Source organism: Amphiura filiformis, chromosome 17 (genome assembly GCF_039555335.1).
Source record: "Amphiura filiformis chromosome 17, Afil_fr2py, whole genome shotgun sequence".
Lineage (NCBI taxonomy): Eukaryota > Metazoa > Echinodermata > Ophiuroidea > Amphilepidida > Amphiuridae > Amphiura > Amphiura filiformis.
The window spans coordinates 64,084,907-64,106,973 of NC_092644.1; the positions used below are offsets into that span (position 1 = coordinate 64,084,907).

The 22,067-nt window shown below is 34.9% G+C and overlaps 1 protein-coding gene across 1 annotated transcript in view; it reads left to right on the forward strand.

The window, feature by feature from the left end:
* LOC140138156 (uncharacterized) overlaps positions 1 to 22,067 on the forward strand; it is a 113,700-nt gene that overhangs the window by 20,294 nt on the left and 71,339 nt on the right. The window contains exons 9-25 of the mRNA XM_072160089.1: positions 753 to 816; positions 1,488 to 1,534; positions 2,747 to 2,844; positions 5,290 to 5,386; positions 9,984 to 10,035; positions 10,257 to 10,561; positions 13,496 to 13,605; positions 14,375 to 14,431; positions 16,096 to 16,131; positions 16,412 to 16,441; positions 16,803 to 16,832; positions 17,425 to 17,559; positions 18,318 to 18,389; positions 19,276 to 19,329; positions 19,883 to 19,963; positions 20,852 to 20,905; positions 21,475 to 21,537. Coding sequence (XP_072016190.1) covers positions 753 to 816; positions 1,488 to 1,534; positions 2,747 to 2,844; positions 5,290 to 5,386; positions 9,984 to 10,035; positions 10,257 to 10,561; positions 13,496 to 13,605; positions 14,375 to 14,431; positions 16,096 to 16,131; positions 16,412 to 16,441; positions 16,803 to 16,832; positions 17,425 to 17,559; positions 18,318 to 18,389; positions 19,276 to 19,329; positions 19,883 to 19,963; positions 20,852 to 20,905; positions 21,475 to 21,537 — 1,385 coding nt within the window. The remainder of the gene's footprint in view (positions 1 to 752; positions 817 to 1,487; positions 1,535 to 2,746; positions 2,845 to 5,289; positions 5,387 to 9,983; positions 10,036 to 10,256; positions 10,562 to 13,495; positions 13,606 to 14,374; positions 14,432 to 16,095; positions 16,132 to 16,411; positions 16,442 to 16,802; positions 16,833 to 17,424; positions 17,560 to 18,317; positions 18,390 to 19,275; positions 19,330 to 19,882; positions 19,964 to 20,851; positions 20,906 to 21,474; positions 21,538 to 22,067) is intronic.

Genomic DNA, 22,067 nt, shown 5'->3' on the forward strand with positions numbered 1-22,067 from the left:
GCAATTAACATTTGCGAATATTACACACTGCATAGGTATATGCATACAAGGTGTTACATATGCTCACCTCTACAAGTGTGTTACATGTTATAATTACTTGTGATGACGTAGGGTCACCTACAGCCTGAAAGACGACACCTAGAATCATGCGATTGTCCAATCAGATTTAACTGCGCATTAGACCACTCCCATTGAATAAGAAAAACAGTTGAGTCACAGCAATCAAGACAAATGGCTGGTGATCAAACTCTGGAAGCAATTGTGCAAGCAAATAGTGCGCATATAGTCACAATATTTTGCATTTGCGTATTCCTGACTAGTTTTTCCCACCAATTTACTGTAGCTGTCTTGAGCCATGTGACCTTTTGGATTTGGAAAGAGTGAAGTAATGAATTTTAAATCAAGAAAATGTGGAAGGAAATATTTAATAAAAATTTTATTTTGTGAGTTTCAAATGAAAGAATACACCTTAGTGTGGATAAGTATCAAGAAATCTCAAATTCGGGCAAGGGCGAATGTGTCTCCTCTTAATCTGTCCTTAACAAAAGGATGTGTATGTCACTGCCCACATAAGGTACCTGTCATTCTAACATGTCACATCTGTTCAGTTTGCTTTGGCTTGTGATTAAACATATTATGAACCAATGAGAATTGGGCATTTATGGCAACTTGTTCTGAAGAGAAATGAAGAAAGTTGGCCAATTATAACATCTTATCTCATATTGCCTTACAATGTTAACTTTGTTTCTCAGGTCCTATTCAAGACCGCCACCACCAGATAGAAGAGATTATCCTGATGAGCCTGGTTATGATTGGGTAAGGCTATCTTTGTTGTAATTGAAAAGTTAATGCTCATTTCCTTAAGGTGCTGTGTATTCTAGTTGATTTGCCTGTTATGTCATTTTTTTAATTAACAATATTATAGTTCATTTGGCTTCAACGTATCAGTGTGTACACCAGTGGTTGGAGTATTAAATGTGTAATAGCTCAAAGTTTACACACTAAAAGCAGTGCATCTGTTACATGTGCGAAATGGGCTATAGTTATACAATTGGTCACATACCGAAAGGTACTGATACATACAGAAGCAGACTGCAAATTTTACTCTATGTCTGATGCAATAAAAATCCTTAAATGCATCTCATACTTGGTTTCTTTACTCCTATAAATGGAGTGTTTCATATTTTTTGACTGAAACTAACATTCTCAATCTGAAGTTGGACATTATTTTGAACATGATATATCATTGAACTTATAATTTCCACTATAAATGTTGAAACCCACAATGGTATTGCATATTAAAAGCTTACACATTATGCTACAGAATCTTACAAAGTTATTAAGTTGGCACAGGACAGTCTTACATTGCTCAGGATTTGTCTTAATTTCATTGTTAAAATTAATGACCTGAGTGGGAAACCCTGACATCATCTTGAAGTAATTTAATTACACAAGATATGCTGGCAACATATTTTCCTTCTTTTTAGGGTATCAGCCAAGGAGGAAGAAGTAGAACTTTACCAGAACTAGAAAGGTAAGTAATTTAAGGCACTCTCAGACATATTCAGACATAAAAGTATACATATTTAAAGGCAAGACAAGGAATCTATAAATACAGATTTGATGTAAAAACAACAATTATGAAGAAAATTAGAAGAAAGTGAATTTTTGGCAATTTTTTTATTTTGGTTCATCTTAACAAAAAGACACTTGTTTCAAAAAAGACACTTTGTTTTCTTTTTTCTTAATCTTGGGACTCAGTCCCAGGAAGTTTTTTTTTAAATTTGTTTGATATTGGCCTTATTTTTTGAGATATTGACCACATGAGGCATCAAAACAAACTTTTTAAAATTCACACACCATAATGTTAGAAATAGACCAAAAAATGAGCCATTCAACCACAAGGTTCTTGTGAGATCATTGCTTCCATAGGATGTGCAGCGCATGCAGATATGAGTTGCGTAGGCATAACGTATCTGCATGTTAACAAATTTCGCAGTGACACAATGCATTGTTGCGTGTGTGTACCCAAACAACAAAGAGTTTTTGTCCTTTTAAATTGCAAACACAAGTGAAATATAGCTAATAAAATCAAAAAATGCAGTCGGGGTTTTCAAGTCTAGATTTTTTTAGCTTGTATTTATAAAAAACATTACAAAGTACAAATAAGCTTATGGGTGTCAAAATAATTGATCCTAGCCAATTCTTATTTGAAAAATATACTCCTCTTTTCTCTACTTTCTTAAATCTTCCACTTTGGCAGATTTTAGATAGATGTGTATGTCCTGTCATCCCCATAAGCACAGTTTGAGCATTCAATTGATACCTTGTATGGAATAGACTGCCAGCATTTCTCATGCACAAAACTTTTGATCTATTTGTCATTGGGTTAGTGTTTTAAGAATGTATGTGTTTTCCTGATACTATTAACCCTAACTCTATAAAATCGTACAGAGCAAAAGCACTGTACATGCATGCATCCCATGTGATGCCACAACGCAATCAGCCTAAGTCATATATATGCACATTTTTGTTGGCTTGGCCAGCGAAAGACATGTGGCTACCAGTCAGTGATCTTCTGCTTGGCAACCAAGGGGTCTAAAGCGTCTAAAGCTCGAAACCCGGGGGTGCCAAGCAACTTCTTTGTTCATCATCTCTCCTTTTTTGTTCCTTCTTTCCTTTCCCATAGCCAAAAACCACTTTCAGCATTAGGATTAATTAATGCTATATTTAATTGTCTAAACAGAACCAAACCTGCCATTAAACAAGACCCAGAGACTGGAGCAGCAGGGAGGCAGCCGAGAGCCAAGTCTGCAACACTGGTAGATGATGGGTTTACTATTGGTAAGTAATAATCAAATATGGACAGGTGCAACACTGGTAGATGATTGGTTTACTATTGGTAAATTACAATCAAATATGGACAGGTGCAACACTGGTAGATGATGGGTTTACTATTGGTAAGTTTAAGTTACAATCAAATATGGACAGGTGCAACACTAGTAGATGATTGGTTTACTATTGGTAAGTAATAATCAAATATGGACAGGTGCAACACTGGTAGATGATGGGTTTACTATTGGTAAGTAATAATCAAATATGGACAGGTGCAACACTGGTAGATGATGGGTTTACTATTGGTAAATTACAATCAAATATGGACAGGTGCAACACTGGTAGATGATGGGTTTACTATTGGTAAATTACAATCAAATATGGACAGGTTGTACAGGGTGTCTATTGGTAAGTTACAATCAAATATGGACAGGTTGTACAGGGTGTCCATGAAAGAGCTGTATTGTCGAAAACTTTAAATGTAGGGTATTTGGGTGCCCAAACCAAACAGTACTAAATTGTTGATGTGGTGAAGTAATAAAACGGCTATCACATACTTAAATTTTGACATTTGGCCTTTCCGTTCTTTTACGAATTTAAAGAATTTTACGGAGCTACTTCATTTTCAATCTGTTCTGGCAGCGTTAAGTATCAATCAATGACAATAGATGCCTCTAGCGCAGTGACTGGCCCTCCTACACAGATCTTTGATTGATATTTGAATCCATGGAAAGGTTTGAAAATGGGGTAGTTCCGTAAAATCTTTTATTTCAAGAACGATGTGGTCAATTTTCAAAATTCAGAAAGTATGTTATAGCTAATTCTTTGACCACATCAGTTATTATATCAGGTGGCATGATATGCCATTGTTGAGCAGGTCAATCTTCTTCTGCTTTTCTGCTGCTTCTACTTTTTCTGATTCTTTTCTCAAACCATCTATTAAAATGCTATTAGTGCCAGACACTTGCATCAATCTCAAGCAAACTTGGCCACAAGAAGCACTGACCCAAGCTCCTTCTAAGTTGTACACAGTTAGGGGTGAAATGTCATGTAGGGGTTATTAGAGGTCATAATGTGAAAATCTTTAAAATGCTACTTGACCCAATTTCAACCAAACATGGTAATAAGAACCGCTGACCCAAGCTTAATATAAGTTGTACACAGTAGGAGTCAAAGGTCATATAGGGTTTATTTAAGTGGTAATTTTGTGAAAATCTTGAAAATGCTCCTCCTTTTAAATTGCATGCTGTGACCACCAGACTTGGTCAGAAGAACCATTGACCCAAGCTTAATATAAATTGTACCTCGGCTTGGGGGCCAACCTAAGGTCAAAGGTCAAATGAGGTCACATGGTAACTTTGCCAGATTGGGCTTAAACTTGGTGCAAAGCATCCTTGATATGAGGGCAACATGAAAGGTCAACCTAAGGTCACCCAAAGTCAAATGTTACAATGGGACTGTTTAGGGATAAAATTTTGTGCAAAGCATTCTTGATATGAGAGAAACATGAAAAGGTCAACCTCAGGTCAAAGGTCAAATGAGGTAGAATGTTAAACTGGACTTAAACTTGGTGCAAATCAATCAATCAATCAATCAATCAATCAAATTTATTTGAATAAAAGAATCTTTGATATGAGGTGATCATGAAAAAGTCAAAATGAGGTCACCAGTGTGTTGAAGGTCAAATGTTAAAATGGTTCCTAATGGACTTAAACTTAGTGCATATCATCCTTGATATGAGCGGAGCATGAAAAAGACAACCTGAGGTTACCCAAGGTCAAAGATCAAATGAGGTCACATGTTAAAATTTGCCCGATTGGGCTTAAACTTCCGTGCAAAGTATCCTTGATATGGGGGGAACATGAAAAAGTCAACATGAGGTTAAAGGTCAAATTAGGTCAGCAGTCACTACCTGATATTTGTGGCTCTTAAGCGACAGTAGCTCTAGTTTAGTTATGTTTGGTTTGGGTATCAAAATACACAAAAGATTAAGTTTATGACAATACAGTAAAAAATTGGGCTATTTAGCGTGTTCTGACAGGATCATTAAACAAGGCATGAACAAGGCATAATTTGGGGTTTGTCTGCTTTTACATGGAGAATATCAGGAACATGTTGTACATCATTAATTAACTCACAGACTTAGATGCATTCACACATACCCCAGGTGTAATTGCCTCTACAACCGGGAACGTCCCTAGTCGTCAGATGTACCGGTTTGATGGGTTTTTAGACCAGAAAATGTCCCCTTTCTTCTGTGTTTACTAGCCCACACACAAACATATACTATTTCATTGGTTTACAGGGTTGGCACTAACCTGCATTGGGGACCACTTGGAACCCATACAATCTGGCTTAAGTTAAATTTGATTTAGTGCATGCATTTTGAAAAATTTTTAAACATATTTTTTATGTTATTTTCTAACCTTTATATTTATATAAATTACATTGCAGGCAACAGAGAATCAATTAGTGCAGGGAAGAGAAAAAAGGATCAATATCGACTGGAATTGGAGCAACAAATGAAAGAAGCACAAGAAGCAAAGAAAAGGTAAAATGAATTAATATTCTTAACATTTGCTACGCACAGCCCAAATCTGGGGATTTCCCTTCCTTGCACATCAAATATGCTGCTCTCTGAGACAAATATACCTAAAGAGATATATAGCAAGCAAACCCACTATCAGTTGTTAGTATCTTAAGGGAGGTCTGCCTGGCCAATATATCCATTTGGCCTGTGGCAGCGTATCAGGCTGTTCCATTTGAAATCCACACACCCCCTATGGAAGATAGAATATATGGGTTACAAATTTAATATTGAAAGGTTTTAAAGAAAGTGAAAATTTACGGTGTACATGAGGTGAAATAGGCTGAAATTTGTGGGTAACATGCATATGTATATGTAACAATTTATTTGGTCTAGCAAGAAAAGTTATTTTCACCTGATGATTCCCCAGATATGATCTTATTATTTGATAAGTCTCAAGTTTAAACAAAACATTTTTAAAATGGCCCAAGAGAATTTTGTCATGTTTCCGCTGCAATCTTTCATAATCAATTTAAATGAAACTTACAAAAGCCATTTCTTAAAAACAATAAAACTATATTTAAGAAATAAAGGGTAATGCATTATCCTTTACACCCAAATAATGTGTCTGAGGCAGTAAAAACATAAATAATGGGTGAGGCGCAGCCAAACCCTAATTATTTAAACATTTGTACTGCCGAGGACACATTATTTGGGTGTAAAGGATAATGCGACACAGTATTTCTATTCTATTACCACAAAATAGTGTGATTTAAAGAAAAAATACTGTTTTTTGCCCAAATATTTGAAGTTGTTACGTGTAGCCAAAGCGTAAGTGACAGCGAGTATTGCGGAAATATTGAACGCGTAACCAAGCGTAATGCTTTGTGTAGAATGTGTAAAGGGGTGTTATACTTCATCGCGCTTTGCAGTGCGCTGTTATGTGAGAAGAACATAAAGTTTGTTGCCCTGGCCACTTTATTGTTGTTAATTAATGGTCTTTCACGTGATGTGTTTCAACAAATCACAGTTGGGTTGTAGGGGTAATAGAATAAAAAATAAAGTGGTCGATAGATAGAGAATTTTGTTCTGCATATTTTGGTACCTCATTCAGGACAATACGACTTTTATTTAGTTTTATTGGCTTTTGTTTTAAGTATACAGATACTATTCGTGTGCAGTATATTTCATCTCAACATGACCATAGCCACCTACTCCACATGGTTGATTGTATGCAGTCCTATACTTCACATGCTAAATCTGTTATCTTTGGTCCAAAACAATCATTTCCACACAAATGTTAAAAGATCATTGTGGCAAAATCTTTTCTGGAACTGACCAACATGAGATTAAATTATGGGCAACCAAAAACCTGATAGTTTATAGACATAAAAATAACTATAACCAGGCAGTCTCTTATTAGATTATGATGAAAAAGATGACACTCACTGGTGAAAACAATAATAGTATTATGTTATCAAACACATATTTTATTACCTTTATTTCTTTATTTGTAATGTCTTACAATACTTTTCATTCTTTATGTATCAAATGTTTAATTTGGCCTATGGACCACAAATTGAAATTAAATCTGAATCTTAAAATGTTTCTCACTTATTGTTATCTTTCCCCTGTCTTTGTGTGTGTGTATTGTTACAGGCAAAAAGAATGGTAAGAATATCAAGTTGTTCTTGCATTGTTGTTTATGCTATCCATGCTTTATTAATTGCTGATTGATTTTACATTGTTGATGGTATTCAGGAATTAAAAGGGAAGTGAAACTTCACTTTGTACATGGTATGCCAAGTAAAATAGAGATGCACTCAATAATGGGTTATCCTCATTCTCTCCAGATCTACCTGTCAGAGTAGTGCTTTAAATCTGAGGTTCAGTTTGTCATCTGCCCATTCCATTACTGCATTTGAATGGTTGTGCAGATGGGGGTGCATGATGAGAGACTTCACAGTCAGTTGTGATCAAAGCCCATCTGGCTGCTTGTATAGCCTACTCTTGACATGATGGGAGCACATTTCTGACTTTGACTAATTCATTGATGTTTAGCCATGTGTCCATTCAAATTGCTGAATGAATAACAACTTAACAATGCTACTCTTTGTATGGATATAGATGAATGCTCATGATCTCATTGCTAGACCATTTATCACCCTGATGTGGTAGTGATGTCAGTGCGCATTTCATTGGGCATAGTCTCAAATCGCTAGCATTTGCACAAAGTGCTTAAAGACCCCACATATATAGATGCGCGAGCGAAACAGCTGCTTCAACGTGTCGACGCCACTGCCACATTAGGGCGAAAAAATGGTATCGTTGCAAATAACCGGTTAATACATTGACTTGACTGCTAATTTATCATGCTAAACCCAAATATTAGACCAATTAAGCTTCTTACATCACAAGCAAACTCACTGATTGAGTGAGCAATAAGTTTGAATACCAAATGCTGTATTTTAGAACTAGGAGTTGTTTTGGATAGATAACAACTGAGCAATGCTACCTTTAGCCATAGATTCAATTACACTGCCTCCCTCATGATTGACTGCTAATTGTAAATGACTTCATGCATATTTTACTTCCTAATCATTGACTAGAAAGCTTCTTTATCTATTAATAAATTTTATGTCAAGCTTTGTTACGTGTAGGAGATTGATGACAATCATGATATGCTTGTTCCCTTATTTAGACAATGGAAGCCTGTTCCTAAAACTCAATTGTTATTTGTTCACAGAATACAAGTATTTGATCTGTTTCTGTCCAATCAGCTTATCTCCATATGAACAATATTTAATACTATGAAATAAATGAGTTTTTAGAATGGGCAAAATATACATAGGCCTACAGCTTTTCGCTATTACATTTGAGAAAGTGATGGTTTTGAATGGTGGTCTTAAAAACAAATGAGTTTTTAGAATGAGCAAAAATATACTTAATTTGCTGTACTTTTACATTTGAAGGGCATTTCATGATCCACAGCCTCATCCCCCACTTTTCTCAAAAAAAGTTGAGATTTTTGTATGATTGGAAACCTCTGGCTACATAATGTTTATGTACCAAAAATTTCTTGCAGATTAATTTGTTTAGCAAAAATATTGTCAAATTTGAATTTCGTTTTGGTATACCAGAACAAAATTGTTTCTTAATACACATAATCATGCATAACTCGCAAACGCAAAAATCGGAATCAACTGAAATTTTGGGAATAAGCTTTTTTCGTGGATATCTACTGACAAATGTCATAAAAAGAGGATGCTAGGTTCACAAAATCCACCTTTAAAAAGAAAACAACTGGGATATTTGTGTTATGCATATAGCTTGTGCAGCTTTGCCATTACATTGTTTGCTTTCTCGCTGTATTGTCATTTAATACTCTAGTTTGTGAGTGAATTTTAAGCTATTAAGAAATATCTGCAAATGTGTGTATGTTTTAGTACAGTTGTTGTGAAATTGCCTGTAAGTCTAGTATTTGATTGTGCTGAGTTTGTCCAACCATGCCATATGTCACTGCATAATATATTATTATTATTATTATTATTTAATGCTTGACAATAGAATTTAACAATATATTAATTTATCATTGAAAATACCAGTGTAGTTAATCTAAATATCTGTGAATATGTTTTTAATCCAAAATAGATGATCCTATTTTGTTTTCAGTGATTTTTTAGGGTCATTTACCTCTTCCAGAAAAAAAAATCCAGACCAAATCAACTCTATTTGACAAGTCCCTTCTTCCTGTCATCACCTCGCATCAATTTGTTGCATATAACAACAAATACCAAATATAAGTTATGTAATTATATAAACAATTCAAAGTTCAGCTCATTAGAAAAAAAACCCACCAAATTTATATTATAGTGCTTTATGTGAAACTACCTCGAATGCTGCATTGACGAATCTGATTATTCTACATGTCATAATAGAATAGATCTTCTTGTCAGTATCAAGGACTTATTTGGAAATGTCAATGCCAAACATGTTTGTACAAATATTTGAAGTATTGAAAATATCAAGATATTGACAAATACTCACATGCCAAAAAACACTGTCAATGTTTTTCATGGTGAACAACTTTCAAGAATTATATTTAGTAATATTTTCACTGTTTCACATTGAGAAATTGTTACAAACTCATCTATAAGCTATCCATTATATGTAACTATGAATGTAAATGCAGAATAGCTAGCAGCTTTTTGTGATATGAACTGACACTTTGTCAAATTTTGCAAAATTAATTGCCAGCAAAAATAAATGACTTAACACTTAAGTGGATAAGGCCAAGTCAAATTTTGCAAAATTATTTGCCAGCAAAAATAAATGACTTAACACTTAAGTGGATGAGGCCAAGTGCTGTCAATATCTTTGCAGATCACACATGGTAATCCGTAGGGAAATAGTTTGCTTCATTGGAGCATCTGTTTTGTCAAATTACTGCAAATTGGCCTTGGATATTGTGCAATTTTGAACATCATACCCAATGATGAAAACATGTACCTACTCATATCAGCAGTAAGTGACATATTTGAAATTTGATGCAATTTAGACAGATTATCATAGGAGAAGGCTGCTGTATTACCATGTCATATTGCTATTATTTTGTTAATAGGGAAAGACAACAAGATATAAAAACTGCTGCTACCGGAGCTGTTGATTCTGAGGTGTGTATATTTTAATATTTTAATTTCTAAAACCTAGAGTTTTACTTTGTCTTGCTCAAACAGGAATGTCAAATCTTGTTTTGGAATGCGTAATATTTGATTTGATACTGTACTGTTGAAATACACAATGACATGATATTATATTCAAGATGTTGCAATGATAGCTGTATTGTTGTGTCATATAGATGGACTTCAGTGTTTATAATTCTTTATTTTTACAGAGAATACCTCGTGGTGCTTCAAGAACCCCTGGCCCATCTCAAACTCCAGCCCCATCACGACACCAGCAGCAACAACCCCAAACCAATGGATACACACCATCTTTCTTAAACTCAACCTACAACTACAATGCCTACCCACCTGGTCCCATAGGTGTACAGCAAGGTGTGCCTTCCAGGAGGGTAGGCAACTCTTCCCAACCACAAGTGCCTGAACTTGGACTGGCAGAAGCCATTGCTAAGACAGAATTGGGAGGTCTGGGATTAGAGGCTGCCATTGCTAAATCACAAACTACAATGGTTGAGAGGTTGGTAAAGAATTGTCAAAAGTTTTAAACATTGTTTGGTATTTCCAAACTGTTTGTCTGTATGTGAGGGAGGGGGTAGCCAGGGTTTGCACTAGGGTTTAAAAGTATGTTTTTTTTTTAAACCTGATTCTCTATTAAAAAGAAGGGGTTTGAAGATGTAAGGGGTTCCAGTAATTGACAACGGCGACAAATTTGTCAACCCTAGAGTACATCTATTAGACAACAAAAAAGGAAACCCTGTTCTACGGGCAGGGGAACCTTTCAAGTAGGGTAGGTCCTTTTTTTTGAAAATGACCCCAAAAATCACCAAAATTTGTAAATAATTTGCAATTTGAGAATTTACAAAGAAAAAATTTTGTTCCTAAAATTTCCGACATTTGGGTCGGCATTCATTTGTACAGGAAAAATTTTTTCCCCAATTTGTTCAAACTCTGGGTCGGTCGGCCCCATAGAACAGGGTTTTCTTTTTTCGTCGCCTTACCTGCACACATGATGTAGAATTCATCGTTTTCCCTTTATTTATTGTGCCAATAATGCGATCAAATTTATAAACAATGGTGATGATAACATGAGCAAGGGTTTTTCCCAAGGAGGCCAAACTGATTTCTGGTTTTGTAATCTCTGTAGGTGTGATTTAGTGAGATTAATCTCTCTAGACCACTCTCTAGGTGCACACTAGGAACCAATATAGTTAAGAAAAAGTTAAGAAACGGAAGTTATGTTGACAAAAATGAACTAATATGGATTTTATCTTGAGTTTTCCTAAACAGACCTCTGTGATTTGAAAGGTTACTATATGTAGTTCAGATCCATTCAATAATAGTTAAGATTCTTGGTCCCAAAGGTATGTTTTGAACTTCAACTGTAAATTGACCCAGAAAGTGGTTCACCTCAAATGATGTTGGGAAAGTTTGGTATGCTGTATGTGGGTGAAAAGGTCAAGCTGGGTTGAACTGCACAATGTAGTAGTGAATACACAAGTTTGATATAGATTTTAAAAGCAACATTACTGTCATTATTTAGGTGATGTGATAAACAGCAATACTAACATGTGAAAACATCCCTTTCTCATTTATTACAACCAATGGAAGTCATTAATACAGGTTAACTTTTTAATGCAGAACATACAATGTAATTTAAATTACATGTAGCATGATTATGGTGTAAACCAAACATTCTTTCAGTATTCTCACCTTTTTCCATTTATTATTTTCTATAAAGTTTAATTCCTATTACTAAGCAGTTTTTAAGTTTTATATATTTTTCACAAGTGAAGTCAAGTTGCATTTACTGCATGTGAGTCATTGTAACTGAAATAAAGTTAAAAACTAAAACTAAATCAAAATGTAAATTATGGGGACCCTTGCAGTTGTAATAAGTTAACTTCCATACTAATTGCATCTTCTACTTTCACTTTCTGAAGAGAATGTGCACTTTACTTTTTTTTATTTTGTACTTTTCAAGAATCTGCATTTTCTTATCAAGCAGCATAAAATAAACAGAGGTAAACAAACAGACAAACAAGCAACCAAAACTACACACAAATAAAGAAACACAAATCTATAGTAAATATTTGTGTACTTCATCCTATCAGAGATTTGTATTACTATTAGCAGGGAAGCCATTGGTAAAATATTGTGATATAATATAAAATCTGTGTTATGCCTGTATAATATGTGAGCCAGTCATTGGGTCTACTGGGAGGCATTTGGGGTATCATTGCAGGGTCATTACCAGTGCACTGACACATGTTCTGTCAAATACACTAATATGTCTTTGACAGGTTAATGTATTTACAAGCTACTACAACCATATAATTTGTTAATGAATGTTTCATAAAAGTTAAGAAATAGGTTTCAGTTGACCCCAGCCAATTCCCATAGCAAGACTAGTTGTGATTAAGATTAGTTCATTTTTATCAAGATTTATCAACAAAACTTCCGTTTCTTAACTTTTTCTGAACTATATTGGTTCCTAAGTGCACTTCCCTGCTAAGTGAGATCAATCTCTCTAGGTGTGGTTTAGTGAGATCGAGATAGCTAGACTACACAAGTGTGTTGCAATAGCACATGTAACTGGTATTTAGTACGGAAAGTCCCAAAAATGTTGAGCACCAGAAAACCCCTTTGCTTCATCACAACATCAAAACCCAACGCAAGTTATCAAGAACCCTGAGGTAGCATGGGTGTATGTATAGGGGTGTGGATGTGTGGGGTGTGTTTGTACTAGGGTGGCTATGTTTGCATCCATGAATAAATGCAAGAAGGTGTAGCCTAATCTGTTGCTTATTTACCAACCATAACTTGGATATTATAACATTATTTGTGAGGATGAGGGCACAATTGGAATTTGATGGTATCATGCTATGTGAGGATAGGTCTCAAAAGCTATAAATTTGTTGAACACATAATTGAAGCAATGTGTTATAAAGTAGTAGGCCACCAATCCCCACCCATGAATAACAAGCATTGTATCCCATCTGTCCATTTGATATATCTAATACAGGCTTGCGGACATAAATGTCCTTATAGTGCAGCTGGTCATGTCATCTGTGATGCAGGGGCGTAGGCAGCTTTCTTGGTCAGGAGGGGCAAAAAAAAAAAAAACTGGTTTGGTTTTTAGAGAGGCTTTATTGGGACGATGTGCGCATGTAGCGCTACAACAAATTGTATTTCGCACTATTTTGGCCATGATCGGGGTAAATTTTGGTGGAAAGGGAAAAGGGGCTCGTTGCCCCTTTTTCTTTTCCTTTGCCCTCCAGATTTTCTCTTTCATTTTTTGTCAGAGGGGCACTTTTTTTCTTTCATTTTTTGTCAGGGGGGGGCACTCTGCCCCCTTGCCACCCCATTGGCTACGCTACTGCTGTGATGCATCTTTATCTTGTCAAATCAAATTCAGATAGCTGTGTAATAAACTTCTCTCTTACTTTGCCAGGCCATTTTCTATAGCTCCTTCAGCTTCAACTAGAATAAATCAACCCAACCCAGGTGACCCATACGCATACTACGGGTTAAGGCATCCACTGGAACCAGATCCACAAACAGGTATGTGCACAGTCAGCGTAATACAGTTTTACCTTCCATAGCTGCCATTTGCTATATCCATGATATCTGAGGTACACAGTCTCAAAGGCTATCATGGTTAAAGTTTCCTCACATGGTAGACAATTAACCTTGCTCTTTTGGAAATGATTTTTGTAGGATGCAATTGATTATTGCATATTATTTATATGTATGGAACTGCATGAAAGACATCTTTGATTCACACCCTTTGAGAGAATTTATTCTTGGATTCTTCTAAAAATTCTAATCAAGAGATCTAACACCTGACAATTAAGTTTTGAATTCTCTGTAATATGAATTCCTAAAAGATTCTGTAGGCAGTCATGGTATGTATGATGGTGTTGAACTAACCATAACTAACATAACAATGCATGTTACCTATTCATATTTTGATTCAGCATGTTATATTGTGTCAGATAAATTTTGATCACATTCGCAAGAGGAACCGTATAAGAATACAATGCTGTGCAGAAGACCAGGGTGAAGTCATATGCACACCAGTCATCATAATGAATGAAGGGAACTTTTAAGTCACTTGTGCATCAGTCTGTGGAAGATATGGACATGTTACTGTATCTTAATTGCTATATAGAAAATAATGTGCTGATAAGAGCTACATGTTTAGAGTTGAAAAAAATATCCTTCCCAAGCCCAGTTTTGCTAGTATTGCATTTGTTACATATTAACTGTACTATGTAATGATAAGTTTTTGATAGACATTTGTTTTATGTTGTTTTTACCCTGTTTCAAGGAAGGACAGCTAAAACCTGGATAAAATCTATGTCCAACTCGCTTAACAAAGCAGGCGGTAGATATTGCACACAAAACATATTGCACAAACCAAACTGAATGCAGCGATGCCAGTTTTACGAATTTAATAAGGTTTCCCAAATTTTTATAAATTCCAAAAAATTAAAAAAAAGAAAGAAAGAAAAGTTCCCTTTTTTGTGTGATTTTTTTTGGATTTGGAGAGTCCTTGGACCTAGCGCTGAGTGCTACAATCATTTTTGGTTGATTTTTAAACAAATTGGGGTAAAAATCACCAAAAAATTGCAATTTTGTATCTAAAAGGGACCCCGGGCGTGAGGCACTGTGCTCCGGTTGCTATGCTCCCTATGGCTCACAATTGTCCGTATTATTTCCAGAAAGTTTTGGACAAGGCACTGGCATCTCTGAATACATATTGCACAATCTGAATGACACCGAGTATCAGAACTAACAATTTATGATGTGAATGATGAAGCACATAACATGTTAGAACTTTTTCCTCCTCTTTAAAATATTTTAAAGGGTTCTGCGATCAACATTCAAGTTCCAAAATTTCAGATTACCACATACACAATATTTTTTGATTGGGGTGATATTACGTACGGTAGTTAATAAGTGACGAGTTCTGATGCAAAACTTCATACATGTAATTTTTCCAAACTTTTTGAGATAAGACCACCAGCATGTACATGTACCATAAAAGGCAGACTTCAAATTGATACCCTACTTTAAATATTCCAGGTGTATTTATGATTCAAGATTTTATTATTTGCCCAATTATATCGAGATTGAAAATAAATAAATTTATTGGTTTTTGCATCGGAACCCTTCAAGCAGTGGGTAGCTACAGCTACAGTGGGCGGTGATGGGCGGCAGAGCCCACCACTCGGTTTTGGAGCCCATCACTCTGCTCCAATTTTAGCATTGGAGCCCACCACTCAGAGGCCAAAATTGGACCATTTTATTGAATTAGTTAAGAATTTGGTCTATTTTGGCAAACAATTTCAAAATATGCAAGATTTTCATCAAATGCCACCCAGCACTAAAAATTTTCCTAGCTACAACCCTGCCTTCAAGTATAGATTAGTTATAGATGTTCCTTGCTATTATGGGTCAATTAGTCACATTGACTACCATACCAAGGGCACAACTGACCTTTCTGACAAAATTAAGTTTTCATCTTAGATAGCTTTTAGTGTGTTGCTAATCAATGCAATCTAAACATTGTGTGGAAATAATAAATGTCACATATGTTTCAGTTAATTTGTCATCTTATTTTGGTACAAATTTCATTGTTGCCAACATCAGATGAAACTGATTGCATCAGTTCATAAAGATTCTTTGGATTCAGTGCAGTATTCAATGTAACATATTTGCATTTTTTCCCAATTATCAAATCCACATGTTGTCTCACTATAGGCTTGTAGAGTATTCAAAACAAAATGTTGTACTAAAACTAGCAAGTAATCTATTCCGAAATTCTATAAACAATGTATAGTAGCAGTAGATCAAAGAACACCATGTACTAGTGGTTAAGCGTGCTTTTGGAACAAACAAAACGTAATATGCACATTGGTTGCTGTTTTATTCACACACACCATAGATAGTAAAATTGACTAAAATTGTTGTAATAATTCTAATCAATAATTCTAATCAATTAAATACAATTTAATCTTGAGTAATTTCTTTCCATTATGATACTAGGTTCATTGACGGGGAGAGATGCCGATACATTTGCGGGTAATTTTTGTTAAAAATTCTGTTGTAATAAGAACAATGTAATGATGTGTATATTCATATTTCATATTGAATTGAAAGTATCAATGTTTTCATTAATTAATGTACTATATTCTTGCTCATCCTCTTTCTTTATTGGTTGTGTTTATGGCAATTCAAGTTAATGATAATTATTTCAATGTGATCTTCTGTTTATAATAAGATTTTATTATCAGGTTTTTTACTTGAATAGGTGCCAAATAATAATTTGTGCATAATTTGTTTCAATTTATTTTCTATATAGTGGCAGCTAGACCAGGAAAGGATCTTGATGGTAGGCATCTCTGACATCAACTTTTTTGCTACATTAACATTATATAACCCAACATTTAGATGTTTTCTGTATAAAACATTTTGAGTTTGCTGGGATAAGCATTAATTAAATCTTTACAAAAATATACCGTAGAAATTGTTTGCATCAGTTGTTTGTTGTTGCATTCTGAACTATTCAAATAATTTGTTATGGGCCTCCTTATTTATATAAATAATATTGTTTTTGCATTAATAAAAATGTTCTGCTGTGCATTATTACATCGTAAGGCAAATAACCTGCTTGCCATGCGACACATGTGTTAAATGTATCATGACATGTTATATTGTTAATAAATCTATACCACATTGTTTTAATTTCACAGCATTCATGACTGATTGGGAGTTATCACAGGGTAATTAAACAGTATTTTCCTTTTCCTCTTAATATCCATCAAATAGATAAATGATGTTACAAAACAAACTGTCATTGATAACTGTAGATATTAACATTTTTGACAACATAATCATTTTCAAGATTTTGTAACTAGTGGCCATATCTGAAAATCCATTTAAGGCCAGAGTAATGGAAGACACATTTGTCCACGCTCATTCCCTTGCCAAAAATGTATAGTTTTATATACTTTGGACATACAATTCAGACATAATGATGCCCGAAAAGGTCCATCTTCTCTCCCATTACTCTGGCCTTAAGGGACAAATACTGATCTTATCTCAATAAGCTTGCCTTTTCTGCGGGCTTAATGGGTTATCCCGGCTTGTCATTTTTTTGTCCGTGTGCCTTGTTCCTAAATGGCTTTGTGGCTGATTAATTTAATCTTTAAATAATTTGTCACATTGATGTACTTTGTAATGATTTTTCTGTCTCTATGATTTGTTTTTGTATTCTAATGATCTTGCCAAATAAAAAACAAACAAACAAACAATCATAGCAGCAGATGATGCTAGATCATTGTATTAAAGCTGAAACTTCTTGATCTATAACAGAAAGCAAAAGAGCCAGAGAAGAGGAGAACAAGAATCAAGTAGGACGTAGTGGACGGCAGCAGCAGCAGCAAGGTAGAAGGTTTCAAGGTGGTGCAACTAATGTCCAGACTACAAGACAACAGCAAAACAATACAGGTTATGACCTGCAGTGAAACTTGACACAGCACTAATTTGAATGCACATATGTGCCCATCCACCACAAACTGGTCGTAAAGTCGGCATTTACCATTTTGAGATACAATCAAAAACAATACATGAATTTCTATGTAAAATATATAAGAAATTTGACCTTTGATGAACCATAACTTCACTTCCAGATGTCAGATGAAGCTGGTTGAGGTCATTCTAAAGCTGAAAGTACATTGACATTACAAAATCTGCAATAAACAGAAAATGGTCTAGAGCCGACTTTACTACCACTTTGTGGTGGATGGTCACATATATGTATATACAGCACCTCAAGATAAGATTGAACATTTAAACCTCATACGTACATACATGTATTGTATGTCAATGACTTGCAAAAAGACCAGGCACTGTATAATAAAAGTCAGAAACAAAAAAATAGTTCGCCTCTGACGATTCTGTAAATTGAACTCCAGCACATCTTGTGATTGGTTAGCATATTGTGTATCTAGGGCAGTGCCTTCATTAGTTACATAATACTAAACAATCACAGGGCATTGGAATTTGATTCACAGGATCGTCAGATGTGTACTAGTTTCATTATTTCTGGCTTTAATTATAGTTACTACAAATGCAGCATTTTTGTTCCTGTTCTCTTTAAATACCTATAGTACTTTTTAGTCTAAAATGATCTGTACATCAGTTTATTCTTTGCATATTTTGTGTGTTTTATTGAACGTGATATCTATCTTCATCACCCCAAATAGTTGAAGCCAGGACTCCAAGAAGAGGACAGGGTGGCCAAGGACAAAGCAATTATATATCGACTCCTTTTGCAAGTAATTATATAAGCTCTTAGAAATAACCTAGAAGCAATTAAGTAAAATCACTTGAGTAGGATTAGCATAGACTTTACATCATTCACCAGTACATATCGGGACTTTAACGAGTTATTCCAGTTGAATTCCATACACCCCCTATGGAATGCATGACCTTAATCGCCCACATAAGGGGTGTATATTTCAAATGGAGTTACCCATTTAGGTAACTGCATTTGAAATTCACACCCCCTGTGTGAAAGTTACGAGCCTTGCTCTTTTTGGTCTCCCCACCAATGTTTTCCTTCAATATTATGTTTGTATTCTATTGTATGGTGAAAATAAACTAAAACTGAATACATGTAGGTCATGCCTTCCCTAGAGGGTGTATGGATTTCAACTAGCATAGCCAAATGTATCAGTTATCTGTTGGCAATTCAGAATGGTAAACCTACCAAGCATGTTGTTACAGGGCTGTTACACTTGCCCAGGTGTCCAGTTGTAAATTGTGAACTATCTGGACAAGTTGAATGCTGCATGGCAAGGTGTGCACCACATCAACATGCCCAGTGTGTGGCATTGGGCATACCATTAAGGAGTGTGAAGTTCTTGATGTATGATGACCCTGCAGGTAAATGGGGCAGTTTGATAATTCATACATCATCAGTGCAAGTTACATAAATTTATGTTCATTTTCTTCAGAGAAATGTCTACTGTATAAATTCTCAGTCACTTTTGTGGTATTGGGTACTACACTTATGTGAATTTAATTGGGATATAGTTAGTATGGTAACATAACAAATAATACCATTTGTATTCGAATGAGTAGAGTAGTGGATATGCTTTGTACATAATGTAGCAGGCAACATTTTTTTATATAATTTTCCTTTTTTATTTATTATTGAAGCACATGATGATGCAGGTGCAGAAAATACAACTCCAAGAAGAAGAGTAATAAAGGGTAATTTTAAATAATTTGTTGAGATTAATGTTTCTTAGTGTGTAATCGTTATTTGCTGTCATTTTTCTTCTTTATTAAATTTCAGAAGATATGAACAGTTGTCAAACTGGACTTGAAGAAGTCAGTAAATTTCAAACTATAAAATGTGTATGAGATTATTGAACATAGGGCATAAGCTTAATCAGCATATAAGTTTAGCTGTGACAAAGGTATAAATACCACAATTGTAGGGGGTAGACTAAATTGCACTGATTTTTTAAACCAATAAGACAATGATACAATTTTTCTCTACTTTTTATAGATGACTGAACTGTTATGAAGTTTACTATTGAAATTGTACGGAACGACTATTAGAATCACTGCAGTCACTCATAAAGATTAGAGTTAGATTTCTGGGTCAGGCCTAGGTTGTAAGGTTATGATTGGGAGGTTTATATTTAGATTGGTTTTATGGTAAAGGTAAAGACGTTACAGTTAAGATTATAGTTGGGTTAGCACCTACTGTTGTAAAATTGTTCTGATTTTATAAATATTTCACCACTTTTGTTTACAGGACAGCCACCTGCAGACAATCTTGCACAAAGTTCAGTGACACGTCAGGGTTCTTTTGATAAACCCAAGTCAGCCATAAGAAGTAGGCAGCACTGCCACAATATTGCACTGTGTGAAAGATATCAGGACATGCTGTGTCAGAGGATGATTTGCAAGTATCCCTACAGGCAATTAGGTTCTGTACCTATCTCTCAGCAATGAGCAAACATGGGTTAAGGGCAGCTGCAGCTTTTGGTTTGTGTGGAAGAAATTTTTAAAATCAACCATTTTCATTGAGTTTTCATTGAAATGAAGCTCTGAAAATGGCACATACAATGAGATTTAATACTGAAACAAGAGACTCATTTAGCTTGATTGCATCACATAAGAATTGCATTGTCACTCCATGAGAGCAATTCAATGGGTGAGTGAGTGCTGCAGCACTGCTGCTGCATGGGTTCATTTGGGTCCTTAACTATGTAGGAAGTATGCAATTCATCCTCTGGTACTGTGTCATGATTTTCTTCACACTATAAAGCACTGTCCACAATGTATCACTGACAACTAGAACAACATAACCAATTGTCACATTTGTTTTGCAGTGTCAGAAGTGTTTAGTATGAAACAGGTATTTGTATCTCTTAATTCCTTTTAGTATAGAAATTTCTTAATTTTGTTTGGTATTACAGTTTTGACATATAATTTGAAGTGCCCGAGTTCATTTTCTTCAAAGAACTTATTCTTTCACCTATCTGTTTCGAATTTCTTGCATTTAACTGTCATCTTAATGTTGAGCTCGGTAAATGTCTCTTATCACAAATGAGCATTTTGATTGTTTGCAGGTAGCGTTATTGACAAAGAGAGTATGCTGCACTACTTCATTGACAACACTGTAACTCTGTTTTTGACTGATGAGTGACATTGCACTGCTGATTGTTTGAGTATTTTCCACTCTTTTTAACTGTAAAATGTATGTTTATTTCCAAACCAGATTCTGGAGGCTATGATCAAGGAAACAAACCAAAGGGGAGAGTGTCTTTTGCAAGTAATTATTACAGTTACATTTTATGTTAATTATTGAAAAATTTTAAAAAACTTATTCACACAAGCAAAAAGAAAACTCACTCAGAAATTTTTGTGACTCATCCGAGTTCACTTCTTCAGCTGTTGCGACTGCTGGTTGACGTTAGCAGTGCTTGAATCACATGATCGATCATGTGATATCGACCATGTGACTCCAGAGGCCATCTGTAGGTCTTAGAAAGGTGGTTATGTTATTGATATAATAAATATTAGCAACACTGTATAGTTGAAATCTTCTGAGCAACAGGATGATAAGCTGCTTTCAAGCTTTGAATAGATAGAGTAAACCATGAACTAAGTAGAAAACAATATTACTGTAATATTACTGTTATTTAACGTAAAATAGGCAAAGGTTATGCCAGAGCATGGGTCATGCCAGAGCAGAACATAAAGTGGAATTTTTCTTTCTTTTCGTCTTGTAATTGACACCTGGAATATACTTTTCAGAATTGTCTGAACATTTAAGAATTTTAGAACCTAGTCATATTTTTCCAAAGTAACTAGTATTTGTGGCCAATCCATTTGTTGCAGTTCCAGATGATGATACAAGACAACAAGCCAGACATAGCAAGGATTTCACAGAGTCTTATCAGAGTAATTATATTGCACATTCTCATCTCAGCACACTGACATACTAATAATCATGGTTTATCATTTGAAAGCAAAAAAATAAACAAAAAACATGGGCAGAACTGCTCGTAACCTATATGTTGCAACCTATTGGGCTTTTTTGTTCTCTTTGATCTCTGCTGAGAGAACAATTGAATGCACTGCAAGTTTGATTTTGTTGTTTGTTTTAAATTTTGTGGTCACAGATTCGTCACCGATTCACATGTTTTGAAAAAAACTTTTAAGTACAGAAATAAAAATTTGCCAGTCTAATCACATACAGAACTATATCAGTTAAATACTATGTTAAACAAAATAGTTAAACAAAATTGTTTCACATACAGACCTATAAGTTCAGTACTATGTTAGATAATGTTACTCGAAAGATGGACATGTAAATTTCACCAAAAAGTATCCTTCATAAAAATACCCTGTCAAAGAAAATTAATTAAGCAATTTTCTAGTAACATTTTTTAACATGATATTAAACTTAAAGCTCTATGTGAAATGATTGT